The following is a 19,557-nucleotide window of genomic DNA, read 5'->3' as shown; positions in this document are numbered from 1 at the left end:
CTGAAATGAGTCTGTGAGGGCATGTGATTGACTATGAGATGTCTCAGAACTGGCCACTCGCTTGGTTTCAGGGAAAAGTCTGATGTGATTTCCTTGATCATCTGACATGCTTTCCTTCTTAATGCTTTGATTGGTGGTATTTTTCTTGTTTACTTATTAAAAACATTTCATGTAATGTGGATGGTTTCTTTGCAGACTTCCCCCTCTGTCCATGGTTTTTATTCTTTGCTTTTGATATCCTTGCCTTCTTAATGTCATCTAAGGTATGTTTCCTCTAGAGAAGATGATTCTTCTTTAGCCCTCTGCTTGGATCTCTTAAAATGCATGATAGGATCAATCCATGCTCTAATAAGGAAAAGCCTCCCAAACAGTTAGGTGATAAAATCTTTTAGTCTCAACTTTTTGCCAAATAGTCTCAATAAAGAGGATTCTTTTGTTGTCCTAAGTATCAGCAGTGATAACCTTGATGCTACCTGTCTTGGTTATTCTATACACAGGTGTCATAGTAATTATTATCTTTATGTTATTAGCAGCCCGGTTTCTGTCCTTGCAGATATTAGATTCTGATTGTGGTTAAATGTCTTTGGTTACGTGCGTGTCCTCAGCATCAGAAACCACTGTTGGCCCTGAGTCTGGGCTGGACACGTCGTCCACTGTCAAAGAGCTGGGAGAGGATCCTTCTAGAGGCAGAGTACCAGAACACTGCTCATCCTTCTCTCCTTCCTCAGGGGACTTCATACAAAGCTCAAGTCCATCTTCCGCCAGGCTGGATGGAGAGCTACCGTCCTTCTCCAAGTCCTGGCTGGGGTAAGAACTACAGCACTGGGCTGTTTGCACGGCTCCAAGTCCTTCAGCTGCCCTTTGGGGAATGTGTGTCTGTCTCTCTTGCAGTGCGCTGGTTCCTGGAATGCCAGAAGCAAGTGGAGGTGGCTCTGTGGGTGCTTTTAGAGAACCTGTTTTATTGTCTTCTGGTCTTGGTGCCCTTGCCTTCTTTTTGAGGGACCAATTTTTCAAACTGGCTATACCATTTCTCAACCATGTGCTGGGGTGAAGACTTACAGAACGCATTTGTGAATGCCCCTCTAGGCTGTCCTTTTTTGTATGAGCCAGGTGGCTGCTGGCCTGCCCTGATGAGGGACTGGGAATTCCAGAAATGAGGCTGGAACTGCTAAAGTCAGAAGAAAGCTCTTCCTGTTTTCCTTGAGCTTGAAAAGTGCAATCTACTGGAGAGGATGTTTCAGTGGGTGTAAACACTGACTGTTCAGAAATCTGAGGAAAAGCGCTGTCTTGGGAGCTCACTGATGAGCCAGATGGGGACGTGTCTGGGGAGGACAAGCTGGAATAGCTACTCCTCGGGCAAATATTTAATCTTGGGGGGAAGACCTTCTCAGTGTTCTGGTTTGTGGCACCACTCTTGCCAACCTCGATCCCCATGACCAAGCTCTGATTGATAAGCTTTTGTCCCTCCATCTGCAAAGACTTGTGCCTCTTGAGATAATCCTCCTCTCCATGCAAGAGACTGGTGTCACAGCTTGCGTTGTGCTGCTGCTTTTTTGAATAAAGTCCCCTGAGATAGGTCAGTTTGCAGTGCTGGTCATCAGTGCTGGGCTCTGAGCAGCGCCGCTGCCCCCTTGAGCCCTTGAGGGGCTCTGCTGTGCATGGTGGGGAGTACCCAGCCGTGTCCGCAGTGAAGGGCTGGTTCCTGGGACAATCATGTGAGGACAGGCAGCTGTAAGAAATGGTCACTGGCTTGGATTTAGGAAAAAGCTTTACATGATTTCCTTCGCTATCACAAAAGATTTTCTTCTTATGATTTTTATCAGTGGTATTTTTCTTGACATCAGTACCTGTGACTAAACTCGTTTTAAAACCTGTCTTACCCTCTTCCTGGAGGGGTGGATTCTGACTCAGATGGTTCTCATCTTTTTTCAGGAGAATAGCATCACAGCTGGCCCTGCGTATCCTTTTCTGATAAAACGCCCTGAGAAAGGAAATCTTTGAACCCAGGTAGCCGATGCTGGGCTCTGAGCAGTGCCGCTGTTGCCTCGGGGTTTTTGGAGCATCTTCTGTAGCTGTGGACAGGTAGATGGGGGTGCTCGTGCCAGAGGGGGCACTGGCCTGGTCCTGCAGTGAGGCCTTTCTGTGCACTGCTGCCATGGCCACCGGCGCGGGCTCACCGGGCTGTTCCACGTGGATGTCTTCATCTTTAGGACGGTCTAAGTCAAAGTCACTCAAGGTTAAAACGCCTTCCACCTCAGGCTGCTCGAGGTCATAGTCAATGAGGGTTAACACGGAGTCCATGCTTCTGCTGCCTGGACCGAGTTTCTTTACTAAGTCACTGCACGGAGCATCGACTTCTTTGTTCAGCTCATTTTCCAGGCTGTCATAGGAGGAGTCATTCAACTGGAAGCAGGAGATATCTGCCAAAAAAATCAAACCGTGATTAACATTTGCACTTGCCTCAAATACACGCTGCCTTAAAAAAAAAAACAAAAAAACAACTAAACAACTATGATGTTTAGTTTAATTCTGTTTTCATGCAGATTTTTCAAATTCCTACTCCCAAGAAAGAAAGCATCTTTCACAATCTTTCTAGTTGTTAGTGCAGAAATTAAAAGTAAATTTTTGGGGTATACTAGATTTACCTCAGTCCCTGAAGAAATAGGCTTTCTTTAAGTAAGACTTCCTCAAAACAATGAACACATGTCATAATACCAAGAAATGGTAAAAAAAAAAAAAAAAAAACGAATAAATTAATGCAGATATACCCAGGTTCTGAATAAGACCCTGTCTTTTATTAAATGGATTAGCTGGCAGGTATACCTAATTAATTCTGTTAGCCTCAGTGAAACCATTTACCAACCTTATCAATTTCCCTTTGACAAAGTTCTTTAATATCTATTACCTTGTTTATTCTTTACGGCAATAATACCAGTTAGATGTTATGGTTTCCCACAATTACAGGAGAAGATACTAATGTTATGGTGGCACAGAATAATTGTTCAAAGATAACCAAGAATTGGTGGTGCAGGCATTCATATTCTGGAAGGCTGAATGTCTTCAAGCCCCACACACCCTGCCCCGCCCCATGAAGCTAGCTGTTTTCTCAAGCGTTTTGCAGGGCGCTGGATTTCTGAGAGGTGTCAGGGACCTCGGAGAGGAAGATGAGGAGGAACCAGACCAGGCCTGCATCTGGGTCTCCTACTCCAGTTTCAACCACAGCAGTTCTGTAATATTGTAAGATGTTGTAACAATATGTTATAACAATATATTATATTGTAAGTCTGTTAATTGTTCTATTGTATATCCTTGTAAGGTTTATTTTAAAAAAAAGTTAAAATTCTGCCACTAACAACTTCTTGGAGTTTGGGAACCTTGTCTTATACACTTGGTAACCCGACCACAGTGTTAACACAGCCTGACCTACGAGCAAGCCTTGTAAGGAAGGGGCAGGAGCCCTCGGCCCCTGACCCAGGCGAGAGGCCCCTTCACCTGAGCTGCTCTGGGCTGCAGGGTAACCAGTGCCCTCGCTGACCTTCACATGTGTGTCTATTTCTCACGAACAGAAACAACCCCATTATTCACAATACCTGAGGCTTTCTCTTTCGTATCACATGTCACTGAAACTGCTTCCAGAAGGGAAGTGATTTCTTCTCCAAATATTCTACAGCAATTTTCAATCAGAAATTGTATAAGCAGAGAAACCTGTACAAAAAAGGAATAAAAATGAAGGGCTACTTTTCACATAGTGCACCTATAAATCACACTTCCTGTATGAATCCTGGTTCAAACCGAAAAAAAAAAAAAAAAAAAAGAATCCTGAGAAAAATTCAAAGTTCCTATCTCCTTGAAAACTAAACAGAACTGTTTCCCCTAAAAAAACACGATACTTTCAAGAGTAGTTTGAGTATAGAAATTGATTTTAACCAGTGGCTTAAAGTTATTATTTGTGGCCTTGGTTTAATGCTAACATTTTGATACTAATGGTCCTGTCTTTAAAATTAGGGTAATTTTAAGTATTCTCTGTACAGGGCATTTGGGATGAAGAAATATACTTTCTTATTAAAATTCATGAAGCATCATTAGATAAAGACTTATAAAATATGTTTCTTATGTAAAAGGCAGGTGTCATAAGTGTGGGAGGTGGGCATCCTCTGTGGATTTACTGTGAAGGAGAGAGACAGCTGGAGAGAAAAGCGTACATTTTGCCTGACCAGCCTCTTCCTATGCATTTCCCTCCCTGAGGAGCCAGAACTGGAGATGCTTGGAGAAGAGCTCACTGGAGAGCGCTGTGCCTCCACTGAGATAAACTGGAACATTTACATAGTCTTCTTGCCCCAATAGCTGAGGCAAAGGAACAGGCGGAACGTTGGGAGGAAGAGGAATCAGTACCCCGTCCCTGTACTAACCACTAGGTACTGCAGGAGTGTGATTTCAAGTAAGTACTGAGTGAGCGAGGTACCATCCCCACCTCCACTGTGTTAGGTGAGGAAACTGTGGATCAGTGTAACTAATTCTGCCCTAGATTGTACATCTGGCAAGTGCGGAGGGCTGAGATTTCCACCTGCACCTGTTCAATTTCAAAGTATTTTGTTTCTTTTTAAAATCTTATCATCTGCTCTTATTCCTCTGTGGTTTCAGTCAGTCATAGCTGTTTTGCCTCCTTAAAGGGAAAACAGAAGTAACCCAATTACTATCACTTTCTTTACTTAAGAAATCACCTTTCTGCAGTCTACCAGGAGAGGACAGAATAGTCGATGAACTCAGACTTATAAAAAGATGTACTTAAGAACATGTCTTTCAGAATTAATACCCCAAACTTTAGGTTCAAAACGGGGACTCAGTCCCCCAGGGCAGAAAAATGAAAAACTTTATTACCTTTTTTGTAAATTCACTTTCTAGTTCAGGGCTGGAGGAAGTAGGAGGCCAAAGGACACTTGGAGAGATGCACACTGCTAAGTTAAATGCATTCATCTGATTCGATGAGTTGTGCTGTTCAATCTTGTGCAATAACCCAAAAAGATGCTTTAGCAGAATAACGTTAGCTCTTGGGAGCTGGTCTAATAGCCTAAAGACAGACAAAAGTGCTCTTTAAGCAAGACATTTTGTGGAAAACTTGTAGACAGGGCAACCTTTCTTCACTTTTCATGGGGAATCACACAGACAGAAACACAGTTCAGATATGCTGGAGTGTCAGCTTATACGGTACGTGCGGAGCGAGGACTGTCTTATAGAGGGGAGAGAGTAAGACTCAGGGGGGTTATTCATTTATTTTGTATATTCTGTCTCTGGATTAGAACCTTTCAAGCCTCAGCCACAAAGACTCCCAGTTCCATCCTGAGAGCTTACACTCTGCTCCACCAGCTTCTAAGGTCAGTTCTGTCCCATGTCTCTTTATCTCAGTGGCACCACTTTCACACGTCAGTCAAGCTTATAACAGTATATTTCCTACTGTTCCGATTTTGTACTTGATAAGGGATTTTTAAATTATCCTTCACCATCATTTACTACCATCCAGAATACATATATATATATACACACATATATTCATGGTTGTTGCTTTTTTCCAACAAGAATCTGCAACTGAGACAGGAGGGAAGGGGGCAGGACACAGCCATTAAAGGAATGACACAGCAGTTAGCACCAAGGTGGAGGAAAAGTCAACTTCCGATGGACCTTGAGGACCAGGATGGAAGGGGATCTGACCTCCAGCGGACCCTGAGCTCCCTCACACACACTGTAATGTACTAGCACCACGAACGGCACACCCACAGGTGCCATGACAGCTCCAAGGCTGACCGTGAAAGTCAAGGAGAGGGTGGTGGCCCAATTCCTGGGGATCCCCGCCCCCTTTCTCAAAGCAGTTGGAGTAATCCTCTCACTTGTTAGCATATAAAAACTCGCAACACCGCGCCTCGTGGCCTCCTTGCTCCCTCACCTTCCGAGATGCCCGGCACTCTGTCTATGGACTGTGTGTCTGCTTCTTCTTTAAACAAAGCACCCAACCTGCTCCCCTCTGCCCTTCTCCTGCGTTCTGAGATGGCCTGCACTCTGTCTACAGAGTGTACATCTCTCTAAACAAATCTACTTTTACTCAACTAGGGCTTGCTCTTGAATTCTTTCCTGCGTGAAGCCAACGACCCTCACTTGGCAGGGTGCATCCCAGGGACTCAAGTGAGACCTGGGACACAGCCCTCCTCTCGTGCCCCGTTTTCCTGTATCACAACCTGGGGAAGAAAATCAGGTAATCTGACTCTTGTTGCAGAGAGGTGCTTCTTCAGCACCACAGACTGACAATGAGTGTGGTTTTCTAGGGACAAATTATGACAGATTACAACGGGCCAAAAGATTACTGAATGTATTCAGTGGAAAGTAAGGCCTTGCCTAGCGTGCTCTTTTGGGGTGTCAGATTCTGTGGGGGCCCTGAGCCTTTGAGTTATTTTACACCTCTGTAAACTGTAGCACATTGACAGCAACACACATAATACTTGTCCATAGACCTGAAAATTCTCTCTGGTGAAGAGACACGTGATTTATTTGCACTGCCTCATGTCCCAGCAGAAAAAGCCAGTTTTTTTTATATATTTATAAATTCATTTCAGCATTTCTGATTCAACTATTATAACTTGTGGTAGTTAACCGTCTTCTCTGAACCGGCGGCAGTAACGTCTTAGTAGTTCTCTTTATTAATTCATGTTTTAAATAAAATTTCTTTCATGTGTGTATATTTATATGAAAGCCATAATTTTGACCTTTTAAAAATCATCCTTTAATAGCTCTAGAATATAAAGTTTTAGACAGTGAGCAACAACATACAGAATCTCAGGTTCCCTGTCTCTGAACAGTTCCCAACAAGCTGTCATGAAAGCAGAGACAGCATTTTGTACATGGCTCTGAGTCTGGTGTCTTCAACAATTACACCATCAGTAGCTGTGTGTAGATAATGATTTACATTTGAAAGTTGCTCAAGATAACACTGCACTAAACAAGCATTTGCAAATAAATGATACTGGGATTCTTGGGTTTCACAGAAACGCAAGTATTGCTTTTCATTAATGGACACTTCTTTCCTATTCTCTTATGATGTGGGAAATACTCAGGAATGGGGGTGCTGGGTTCTGCTCGCAACTTCCCTTTCCATGAGGACAGACCATGCATTCTCTGTGATCAGGCTGAGGCTTTGCAACTCCCTTTTCCCTTGACACTTTCAATGAGTTGACTGTCTCTCTGGACTGTCCTCACGTCCCCTTCTCCACATACCCCTGTCACGGCACTGACTGCAACACACTGGAATTCTGGGTTTTATCTGTCTATTTCTACTAGACTGTGAGTTCCTTGAGGGGAAGGAATTTTCTCTGTATGAATTCAGCTGCTAAATGAAGTGTATAAGGAATCATCTGGTTAGTTAAATATTTACCAAAATTAAGGTCATAAATTGTAGATTGTGTCTACAGTATTAGCTATTAGTCTAATGGGTTTCAGTGCCTATCAGATTAGAATATACAGAAGGTGTACAATGGTCAAGTATTCCATATTAATAAGATTAGGAAAAAAACCAATAATAACAACAGCTGCTAGCATAAATCTATTTTTAAACTGGCCCCTATGGATATGACTTTGACAGTTATTATTACATTAACAGACAAGCTTATAAAATATAAGTTTTTTTAAAGTATTTTTGAGAAATGACCAAATTGGAATAATTACCTTTGAACTGCATTTATTTTCTCCTCATCATTTCCTTCGTCCATTACACAGACCCAATGATCATAGAGATCTGATGAAAACACGCTTCCAGGAATATGTCGTAGAAAATCCTTACATAGAGGGAAAATTTTTTTTAAATTGTTATTCTACTAATTTGTATTGGAGAAATTAGAAAGAAGGCACTTTATTGGAAAATTCATTCCTCCCTTCTTTGGAACACACAGAGCTCTGTGCCAGCCCTCCAATGATGTGCATACACAGAAAAATATGCTTTGAATTTTTTCCTAACAAAAAACCAGAGGGAAATTGGGGTCTAGACTACAGTGGGAAAGATAAAGGACAACCTGTTTGGACTGAAACCTCCTGTTTGCATACATCTTAGCAAACTAGTGTAACATGGCAGAGTCTGGCAAACCATCCTAATCTTTTTTTTTTTCTCTCTCTCTCTCTCAAATCACTAGTTAAAAGAAATGCATGAAGGTATCTGTGAGATTCACAATGTGGTAGTCAGTCATCCAGTCATTCTACACATATTTACTCATCTTTGCCAGGCACTGTTTGAGGTGCCAGGAACAGGGTAGTAAATAAAACAAAGTCCCTGGTAATTTAGAACTTTAGATTCCAGCAGCATTGGTGACTAATTCCATCCAGAGGTGTCTGGAGTTTCTCCCTGTATTCTTCATAGGAGGGGAGAAGGCATTCCAGGCTATGGCTGGGCTCTGGGAGCCTGGGGCAGCACCCTCATCCCTAATGTATATTAAATAACATGTCCCTGGTATTATCCTTCCCGGCCTTTGAGACTCCTGCTGAGAGCACTTGTGGGGCCGGGTGTGGTGAAACCAGACTATGACACAAGTAGGATCTGACCAAGGGAATTTGTTGTTTGACATTTGTTTATAAAAAAGCTTAAAAGTAAACACACTTTGGTCCTGGTCCTATGTTCCTTTCCTTTCTAGGCCAGCACTCTCTGTTGCTTTTGGCACGGTCCTAACAAGCCAAGCTTGCGAAGTCTGATCTCCACCTTAGGAAACTTCAGGCAGAGAAAACCCAATTCCATGTCTAAGCACTGGACCCATGGCTGACCACCCTCTTGCAAGTTCCTGCTTACAACATGGAGACAGGTGTGCAATGGAGTAATTTTAATTCTTGCTGGAAAATCAAATAGCAGGCTTACATATGTGCTTTACCAAAGGCGACACACAACTTGTGACGTACATGTCGTGTTTCTGTGACTACATGGAAGCCTTGGGCCTCGGTGCTGCAGTCAGCTGATGAGGTGAGCATGTCTCCCACGAGCCTACGAGCTCCTTCAGGGCAGGACCAGACCAGACCCTTGCCTTTCACTGCGTACACTCAACGCCAAGCACAGTTGCAGTCATAGCAGGGGGTCATTACTGAAATGTCGCTGTATGTGCTATGGCCAAATATTAGTGAGGGACAAGGGAAGGCCAGCTAACTATAGCTGAGGCTCTAAAATAATTTAAAAGTAAACCTATTTGCCATAGACATCTTTGCCACAAGTATTTCTGCTACAAATACTTTTACCACGTAGCTAATTGGCTGTGAGACTCTAAGTATGATGGTTCTTCACAGATGGGGATAGCGTTATAATGAGGGAGACCAGCTGTCTCCCCCCAGAGCTCCACTACTGGGGGGACAAAGGGTGTGCGTTCCCACCTTTAAGACAGAGGCTATCACGAAAGCCGATTCACAGTCTAGCTGTACTTCAACTCCGGAATTCAGTTTCTCTCTCAGCTCTCTGCAGGATTTCATGTTGGCCGACTGTCTGAAGATCCCTTTTGTGAGGGGTCCTTTCTGATTAAGGAAGAAAAGCATATCCTATGGGGAAGCAAAGGAAACAAAAATCAAAATGGCACTTGAGGCAGAAGGAGCCGGAGAACACACCGCTGCCCTCCCCGGCTGCCAGGGGCCGGGGCGGCCCAGCGGGAGGCACTGAAGGGCTGGGGCTGGATGGGCTGCCAGTGGATTAAAGCCACTTTGTATGTGTGTGTGTCTCTAAATCTACTTTCTCCCATTTGTTCTTGCTACATTTCAACACTTGCTTTCATGCGACTGTCATTTTTCAGCGATCCAGTAGTCACTTCAAGGTACCTGTTACCTCGTCTCTCTCCTGTCTCACTATTCTTTGCCCACTGTTCTCTAACATGAAATCTTGTCCCCAGACATGGAAATGTTCTTGCCAAACTCATCCTCCACTTGCTTGTCTTGCTTTTCATGTGACTTTACACTTCATCCTACTTCCTGTGTTGCCTTCTTTTAAAATCAGCCTCCAAAATCATCGCCTCCAGGAAGCTTTCTCTGTCCCATTCTATTCCAATCAGTCTTTCATTTTGCTTCCTTTCCAGCTGCGTGTCCTACGCTTGCCGAGGAGGAAGAGAGTGGGTGCCGGAGACATGCAACCCACAGGACCTGAGACCTAGTTATGGCTCAGACTTGCTGTGTGTGACTTTCAGTAAACTTGAGGGGTTTTTGGGGGGAGTGGGGCTTTAATTTGTGAAGTAGGAATGATGGAGATGGTGATGGTGACGGTGACGATGGTGATAACTACCTTCTAACTCTGTTGTGAAGGACCAGCGATGAAGTGGCTAGAATGTGTCTGGTACTCACAGCCCCACAGCAGAGCATGAAGTGCCAGGCATCTGGGACGGTGCCTGGAGGGTACCGGACACTCAATAACTGCTGCTTGACAGGGTTCATTTACTACCTTCACTGAAGACCATGCACACTCAGTGGCTTTCACCTGATCTGTTCTACATACAAAAGGTAACTAAATGCCAGAGGATGTATCTGCATGCCTAAACGCTTAGAACACTAATAAGAAGTATGAGGTTTAGTCCCTGCTGCTAAGGTGACTGAAAGAGTCATGTTCTGAACAACACAGGGTTCAAGAAAGGATGTGAGAGGAACGTGCAGATAAAGTGCGCTCTCCGTCCATGGAGCAGACAGACTCTAGTTGATCTGAGCAGGTTCGCGCTGCTCCTTCCTGCCGCCAGCAGACGAGACCATCCCTCCCCATCACATCTGCCTTATTATGCTGCAATAGTTTAGTCAAGATTTGTATTCTTTGAAGTAATAATAAAGGTTCTCAGCCAAAGCCATGAGTGTCCACAATTTTTCCATTTGGGGTAGAGTTTCCCTCCAGAGCTCTCCTTTCCTGTTAAGTGTTACAGACCAAAACGAGACTTACCAAGAGAGGTTTGGGTAGATTGTCGTTCTCACAGATATCTGGCAAAGACACTCCAAAGAGTTGTCCCGGCTTTGGAGACGTTGGTGACATGGGCTGGTTGTCCAGGTGGGTGCTCGAGCCCCGCCAGAAGGCCCAGTTAATGACAGATCTTCTTTTAAATGTCTTCTGACCTGAATCTAAGGAAGAAGTGAGATTATTAGTAAACCTAATTTAATTCATGTAATCTTATTTCTATAGTTTCCATTTTATAGTATGCTCAGCATTTTATAAGGTAAGGAAACATTAAACGCTTGGGTTATTCTCCCCCCCATTTTGGGGACGTCACTGGTCTATGTACTTGAATTCTGGAACCAAATTTTCAAAGGTCAAAGAAGGGCTCCCCCTTTACTGAACTTACAGCACAAAGCATTTCATACCAACACACAGGCCATTTTAAAGAGGAAACTAAGTGAACAAAAAAGCTGAAGATCAAATTAGACCACAACTCAATAATGAGAAAAAGAAAGGAAGAAGGAGGAGGAAAAGGAGAGAGAAGGAGAGGGGGGAGGGGAGAAGGACGAGGAGGAGGAGGAGGAAAAGAAGAGGAAGAAGACAAGGGGGAAGGGGAGGAGGCATCGCTATGAAGGTGCTCTCTGAGAACAAGAGCTCTCTGCTGCCTGATGCCCCACTCTGCTGTCGAGCACAGAGGCAGGAAGCTAATGCTCTGCATTCCCCCCTTTTCTCTCCAACTGAAGACTTTTCATGTATCTTTTTGGTTCCTGACTTTAAAAAGTATGTTCAAGGCAGCATGGATGGATGAAAACATGAGTGAGACTCGCCCTTGCCATGGTAAAGTTTATAATCTTATGGGGGGACAAGATTGGTGATGGGTGGTGGGGGGACAGCAAGTATATTAATAAATAAAATGTCCTAAGGGAGGAACAAGGCACCAGAGGCATTCAGAAGAACCATGAAGCACATCTGTCTCCCCTTTGGGAGAGAGGGAGCGGTCCTGCAGGCACCTGCATTGGATGTGAATTTTGAATCAACACGATTTCAACAGATAGAAGATCCAGCATCATCCCTCATGTCTAGTAAGTACTCAATAAATCATTCTCGAACAGTAACTGAACTGAGCAGACATATAGGTGAAAAAAGACAGCAGGAACAAAACAGGCAGGAGAAAGGTCAGCAGTGAATCACGGTTTTGTGAGATCATAGTTCTAAAACAGTTCTGATGTCATCTGCATCTAATTTTAAGACAAAAATGGATGAATCTGCACAGGATCTGATACCTAAAAAGACAGCTCTTTAGGGTCCTTTTTGATCTTTCTGCCACCTACACCTCCTGGCCTAAACAAATACACACAGGTAACAGCTATAAACTCCAGACAACACTTAAATATGTAAGAGCCGACCTGGAGACACTAAAGAGTGACCAAAGGAAGGCACAGAGTGAAGGCAACAGTTTGACACCTGGAAGAAGGGAATGGCATGGCGCTGGGTGAGGTTCCCATTTTTACAGCTTCTTCCATGAGCACAGGACCCAGGGTGGCAGGGGTGACTAAAGTTTGGAGAGAGACCTGTCCTCTTGTTGGTTTGAAAAAACTGTAGAGAATGGAGTTGGAGATGACCACAGCAGCTGGATGGTGAAGGGGGAACCCCAGGAAGGAGCAGACTAGTGGGAGCCCCAACCCAACTAATGGGCATGAATTCTGCCCAAGCCTCTGGCTGACCCCCGAAGCCTGCGCTGCGTGGGGCAGATGCAAAACAGCTCTTGAGGCGAACGGGCCCCCAGGTGGCACCCACATAGAGTCTGACTACATTTTTCACCAGGGACAGTGCATGAAACTGGTCATCACGCTCTGGCTGTGAGGCCCTGACACCCAACCATGCTGCCAAAGATGGTGCTTTACCCCTCAGCTCTCTCTGACCATGGGGCACGAAGGGGACGATGTTGGGGGGGCACCGAGGAGACAATTCCGGGGGGGGACACCAAAGGAGACTATTCCGGGGGGTGGGGTGGGGCACCGAGGAGATGATTCCTGGGGTGGAGGGACACAAAGGGGACTATCTCGTGGGGCAGGGCACCAAGGAGACGATTCCTGGGGGGCGGTGGGGCACGGTCGGCAGTGCCCAGTGCTCATTTCAAGCAAGTGTTTCATACTGTTTATTTCCTCAGCATAACCAACATAAACCAAATACTAAAAAAGCCACGTCATGGGAAGATAATCAAATAGGAAACATTTTACTGAACAGCATCTAGACCATCATCCACCCCTGGCTTCCTCAGGATACAGGAAGTGCATCATAAATGCTCATACACCCAGGTGTAGAGGTCTTTGTTTCAGGAGTCAGGAGCCCAGCTAGACTCCCGCTTCAGATATTTGTGCAAGTTACTTATCCTGCTTCTTCACTTTAAAACGAGAACACCGCCCATAGCTCACAGCCTCACTGAGAGAATTAAGTAGGATAATGTTTGAAAAGCATTACTTTGCCCAGGGCATAGGTCCATAGCAGCCTCGAACAGAGCTGCCAAGACACCAATCTCCTCCCCAGAAAGAGGACCTCCTCCCCACATCCATTCTCCACTTGTTTAACAGCCTTCGGGAAGTGTGCGGACAGGAAGGAATCCCAGACTCTGCTTAACTAAAGAACTTTCTTCCTGTCCTGACATTCCCAACTCGTACCATCTTAAAGAACAGGAAAGGAAACTGAACCCATTCTTAAATCCAGGAGGGGTCTCCTGTGTGCCAGCAAAGCCAATCTGTGCAAATGTTTGTTGAGTATATATGTTGACATATGATGAGTAGTTGTACTCAGTCTAGTTTCCTCACATTTAATCTGGTTTCATTATTTCTAAACTATCAGATTTATTTGATTTTTTTTTTAGCTTTCATACACTTCTTAGGAAGAATGCTCTATCATAAAGTTATATACCCAGCTATCCTATGCGTGCAGACAGAGGATAAAGCAGAAACTGAGTCCTGAACTTTATTACAAATACTTTCAGCTGCAGCCATGTCTTTTACAACGTACAACATTCAATTTCAGAGCTCACGTTCCCTCTGGGATTGAGAGAAAAGAATCTCACTAAAGTTTACTTTCTTGTAGAACTTTAATGCACAGCTCTTACTTTCCAAATGTCAAAGACTGATGAAAAGACATGCAATTGCTATAAAAACTGTAAGGGAGATGTAAATGCAGGGCTGGTGGAGTTCAGGAAGGCCTAGCGGCCCAGAGAGCCCTGACAAGGTCCAAGCCAGCGTTTCTCCACGCTTCAATTAGGGAGCTGAATATTAAAAAGTATAATTCTCAGAAGTTTGTCCTCATAGATTGTTAAAGAATAATCACAACAAAAAACCCTTTAATGAGAGATTTTAGCAAGATGGTGACATAGGAAGACCCTGAACTCACCTCCTCCCATGCATACACCGTATCTACAGCTACCTATGCGACAGTTTTCTCTGGAAAAAAACCTAAAAACTGGCAGAGAGACTGTCACATTGGGAAAATGAGAGGGAAGTGGCTAGAAAAGGCTGAGACAATCTCACCATAAACCCCACCCCTAGTGCAACAACCCACAGTTGGGAGGGAACTTAAAATCTCCTCAAAACCCGGACCTTCTCCAGAAGGAGTGAAAGGTTTGTACCCCAACTTTTAAGGTCTGGCACCTGTGAGACAAACCCCTAAAACATCTCACTTTGAAGGCCAAGAGAGCTCATGCCCAGGAGACCTGTGGGCCGTGGCGGACTGGGGAACAGTTCTTAAAGCACTCGTGTGCACACTACCCACCCCAGGGCTCAGAGCAGAAGCAATTCTTTCCAAATCACTGACTTCATGTTAAAGAGACTCATTTCCTAATTTTAAGGCACTGGTCTGAGGGGCAGGGCCGCTGGGATACCCCCCGGAATATACAACGGGGAAAGGACAGTCTCTTCAAAAGTGATGTGGGTTCATTTCTGGGCTCTCTATTCTGTTCCACTGATCCAGATGTCTGTTTGTGTGCCAATACCATGCTGTTTCAATTACTGTAGCTCTGTAGTGTTGTCTGAAGCCTGGGAGGGTTATTCATCCAGCCTCCTTCTTTTTCTTTAGTAATGCTTTGGCAATTCTAGGTCTTTTGTGATTCCATATAAATTTTATTATGATTTGTTCTAGTGGAAAAATTGGAGAGCAGTAAGTGAAAAATGAAACTGGACCACACCATACACAAAAATTAATTCAAAATGGATCAGACGTGAATATAAGACCTGAAATCATAAAACTCCTAGAAGGAAACATGGGGGTAAATTACTTGACACTGGTCTTAGCAATGATTTTTTTTTTTTGCATTTGACACCAAAAATGAAAAACAACAAAAGAAAAAATGAAGGAGTACATCAAACTAAAAAGCTTCTGCACAGCAAAGGAACCCATGAACAAAATGAAAAATCAACCTACTTCAATAAGGTGATGGGAGAAAGTATTTGCAAATCACATATCTGATGAGGGGTTAACATCTAAAATATATAAAGAACTCATATAACTCAACAGCAAAAAAACAAACAACCCTATTAAAAATAGGCAGAGGATTTGAAGAGACTTTTTCCAAAAAACATATAAAGTTGGCAACCAGGCACGTGAAAAGATGCTCAACATCACTAATTCTCAGGGAAATGCAAATCAAAACCACAATGAGATAGAAACTCACACCTGTGAGAATGGCTATTATCAACAGGACACAAATGACAAGTGTTGGTGAGGATGTGGAGAAACGGGACCCTCACGCACTATTGGTGGGAATGCAACTTGGGGCAGACGCTATGGGAAACAGCATGGGGGTTTCTCCAAAAAGTAAAAATAGTACAACCATATGACACAGCAATTCCACTGCTGGGTATTTATCTAAAGGAAACAAAAACACTACTTTGACATTTAATGACATTTAGTGAACAAGTAATGTCAAGCTACTTTCACACTTTTCTTGCCGTCTAAAGTCAAAACAAGAAGCAAGATCTCCATTCTCATAAAAAAATTGTAGCGGATATATTTTCTGAGCTCAAACTACATGTCTAGCAGTATTTACCTACCTCAATGTAAGTGCAAAGGATACTTCTATATTTGAAAATCCTTTAACTGTGCAATTGACCTGTGCAAAGGGGAATTTCATGTTTCAAAAGCCTTTCACTTCTACCTAACTTTCAATTGGAAGTGATTAATCTGCAATGAAATGACACGCCAAAAGGCAAATATCAAAAGAAGGATCTAACAAAATTCTACAAATGTCTCTGAAGAGAGAAATATGCTCAATTAAAATTGTACGCTTGTAGCGTGGTATGTCAGTATTTGGCAGCACCTACTTGTGTGAAAAGGTATTTTCAAAGATGATGAAATACACAAAACCTCACTACAGATCAGAACACTTTCCATCCAATGGTGATAATTGGAATACTAACTTTGCACTTCAATTAAGCCAAATGTTATTCCCCCAAAACAATCCTATTCCTCTCATTAGCAGATCTGTACTACACAAAATTGTACTCTATTACTACATATCAAATGTCATCGATAAAAAATTTGTGAAAATTTGTTTTTCCTCTTGTTATTTAAGTACCTGTGTAATAATGTCAATTCTGTCTCTTGATCTGCAAATTTTACTACCTGGCCCTTTACAGAAAAAGTCTATTGAGCCCTGGTCTAAGTCAGTGGTTTCCAAAGCAGCTGTTCATCAAAATCTTGCGTATTAAAAAAATACAAAACTGGTTCACTTGTTAAATTTTTAGTTTCACATGTAGGTTGCCACCATGGGTCTGTAGTCACTCCATTCCCTTAGTGTGAATCATCCTACAGCTGCAACCAATATCATCCTACTTCCAGCAGAGAGAAGCAGAGGACTAACACACAGAGGATGCCTACAGTCTAATTAAGCAAGCTGTTGACAAAGTTGGGTAAAACTCTTAGGATTCTTGACCCCTGATTGTTTTGGTCAAGTCAGTTAAAATAAATTTATTTTACTGACAAGGGACCCAGAGATATCATTTTGAACAACATGGGTATAAAGATAGAAGAGTAAAACACCATTTTCCTCAGCTTAGTTATAAAGGTGACATTCCCTTTGTGTCTTCAATGAGTACCAGCAACAGACCTGTCAATAAAATAATTCATTCAACAAATATTTATTGAGTTCAATTTATATATGCAGACACTGTTTCAGGTGCTGAAAACATAGCAGTGAACAAAACAGACTCAGCTCTCTGCCTTCATGGAGCTCACGTTTCAGGGGATGGAAAACTGTAATATCTCCATAGCACCCCAAAGACGTGGGTAGAGGGCCTTAGAGTTCAAAAACTCACTTTAACTCTGTGGGAAACAGGTGCAAATGCAGGGTAAGTTTTTTATAGCTGGTGTTGGCAAGATGAAGGAGTCCTGACCAGTGATTTCAATAAAGTATAAAGTTTGAGGCTAGGTCATCAACCGAAAGAGATGGGGCTGGACATGCATGTGTCGGGGGATGAGCATAAAACAGTGGCCACTGTCCATGGGGCATCCCAGTTTGTTCAGGTTTACAAAAGCAGCTCCAAAAATTCAGCATCAATTTTCTGCTATCCCCCCACCCCCACCTCACACTTTTTGGTCTGACACATTTGCTTTCATTTGTATACAATCTTACTTTCAGACTGAGGGTTTAAAGCTCAAACACAGGTTAGGGTAATTAATGATGGTCCTCCTACGTTGAACACCACTTTTTATCACTCTGGAGTCTTTATTATGGGGAGGGTAACAGATGGCTATGTTCCCAGGGAATTCAGATTAGCTTAGCAGACTAAGGAGAGATTTCTGTGGAAATTACCTTCATCTTCACATGATTATCAGTACCAGGATCCAGGTAGGGCACCAGCATCTCCTGACACCCATCACGGACGGCCTTCTTTTAATAATATGATCATTTAGGGGGAACACACAATGCAATGCATTACAGTACAAAGAAGGCATTGAAGCACCTGCCGCATTGCCTGGTGCCTTTGACTCTGCAGTGGGCATAAAGCTAAAGGGGGAAGGACAGTGAAGAAAGAAAGAACAGACCGTACCACAACCAGCTACTGATTACCCATCAGTCACCCCTACCGCTGATTTATAAACCCATCTTCTAAAGCTACATCTTTCCCTTCAAAACACTTAGAAAACTCAAAAGAAAAAAAATACCTCATCTGGCTGGAAGTTTGGGTCTTTGCCTGTATAAAGGCAAAGAACTTTGAAAACTTTGTTTTCAGGAGTGAAAAGTTTTGCTAAAAAAAGGCTCTCATGAAAGAGAAAACTCACCACCCAGTTGTTGGGCCACAGCCAGCCGGCTGGGCTTCAAGATGAAGTGACACTGCTTCTCTTGGGGCAGCTGTTCCATGAAGAAGGACTCTTGGAGGTTTGAAGGTGTGGGGAAGTCCTTTGACCCCTGCGTCAGGAGTGCCTTGTCTCGAAGGTGACTCATTTCAATCCCATAGGGGAATTCATGTCCTACACAGAGAAAAATCTAAATGTAGACTTTAGGCTGACTGGCACTGTGTCAGTATGAGCATGTGTGCTACAGACTGGAATGTCCTGCAATTTGCTCCTGGGACTTTTGGTATAAAGAATCCTTTTGTTGACTGAGCAATCGCCATGCACACTCTTACAGTTGGAGACCACTGTGTAATGCAGGTGGCCCCACCAAAGTAGTTTTTTTTTGGGGGGGTACAGAGAAGAAACAAAGAGAAAAAAGTCTTTAAAGAATATCTTGTTTGGGAATGCACAGGTTAGTTTGTGAGTTGCATCCTGTTGACTTTTCCTATGTTCACATCTGAGAATACTGAAAGGCATTCTAGTTTCTCCTTTGACACTACCTACCTCTGTAAATCTTCAGCAAATCCTTGACCTCTCTCAGCCTTAAGTTTATGATTTAAAATATTTATCCTACCCATCACACAGTATTATAAGGATCAAATAAGAAAATTTAGTGGTTAATAGTATTTAAATACAAAGGGCAAATAACTATATATTTCAAAGATCACTATTATTACTATTATTCAATACAAGATATCTACCTGAAAGAAGACATTTTATACTCTTTATTAGTTATAGAAACAATTAGAGTTACTCAAGGGCTGGCTTGTCTGACTTACGCTTCCCTCCCACCATGCCACTCTGAGGCCGTTATTCACAGGCAATAGTTAGAAGGAAGACTGCAGGGTATGAGAGACACAAAAACAAGATTCAAAAAGGAGTTTTCTAACTAGAAAAACTAAACCCTGGACACCTGACTGAAATATCAGTTTTTGATCTTTAGTACACTGAGTAATTTCATTTTCTCAATTCTTAAGTACCATTGGGCTGTAGATTTGTTTACTTTTTAAGTACAGAGAGTAAGGTCTCTTCCATTCCAGACTTATCACTGAATCTAATTCAGTGAACTTTTCCTTTTCATCTTGCATAGGCATATAGTGTCAATGTTTCATTGATATTAAGTACTACAGCAACTTTCAGGGACTAAGGCAGAAAAATAAAAAAAGACTTCTATGACAGCAATAAAACAAAATTGATTTACCAAAATAACCAGTAGCTAATCCACAACTGAAATTTGCAAGGTGCAGTAAAATATACAATGGAGAATTGCTGCTAAGTAACAACCATGTCCCATATCCTTTTTTTTT

At 42.9% G+C, this 19,557-nt stretch overlaps 1 protein-coding gene across 1 annotated transcript in view; it reads right to left on the bottom strand.

Annotated features, from left to right (window-relative positions):
- Positions 1–458: 458 nt before the first annotated feature.
- The window catches only part of LOC105098588 (rho GTPase-activating protein 20-like), a 62,738-nt gene continuing 43,639 nt past the window's right edge, over positions 459–19,557 (bottom strand). Inside the window, exons 8-14 of the mRNA XM_064480284.1 lie at positions 18,197–18,385; positions 10,916–11,091; positions 9,385–9,546; positions 7,708–7,817; positions 4,879–5,068; positions 3,591–3,705; positions 459–2,420 (exon numbers count right to left, since the gene is read on the bottom strand). Of these exons, the coding sequence (XP_064336354.1) occupies positions 574–2,420; positions 3,591–3,705; positions 4,879–5,068; positions 7,708–7,817; positions 9,385–9,546; positions 10,916–11,091; positions 18,197–18,385 (2,789 nt within the window). The 3' untranslated portion in view covers positions 459–573. The remainder of the gene's footprint in view (positions 2,421–3,590; positions 3,706–4,878; positions 5,069–7,707; positions 7,818–9,384; positions 9,547–10,915; positions 11,092–18,196; positions 18,386–19,557) is intronic.

This window comes from Camelus dromedarius, chromosome 28, assembly GCF_036321535.1.
Source record: "Camelus dromedarius isolate mCamDro1 chromosome 28, mCamDro1.pat, whole genome shotgun sequence".
Classification (NCBI taxonomy): Eukaryota; Metazoa; Chordata; class Mammalia; order Artiodactyla; family Camelidae; genus Camelus; species Camelus dromedarius.
This window is presented reverse-complemented; position numbering and strand designations above follow the sequence as displayed.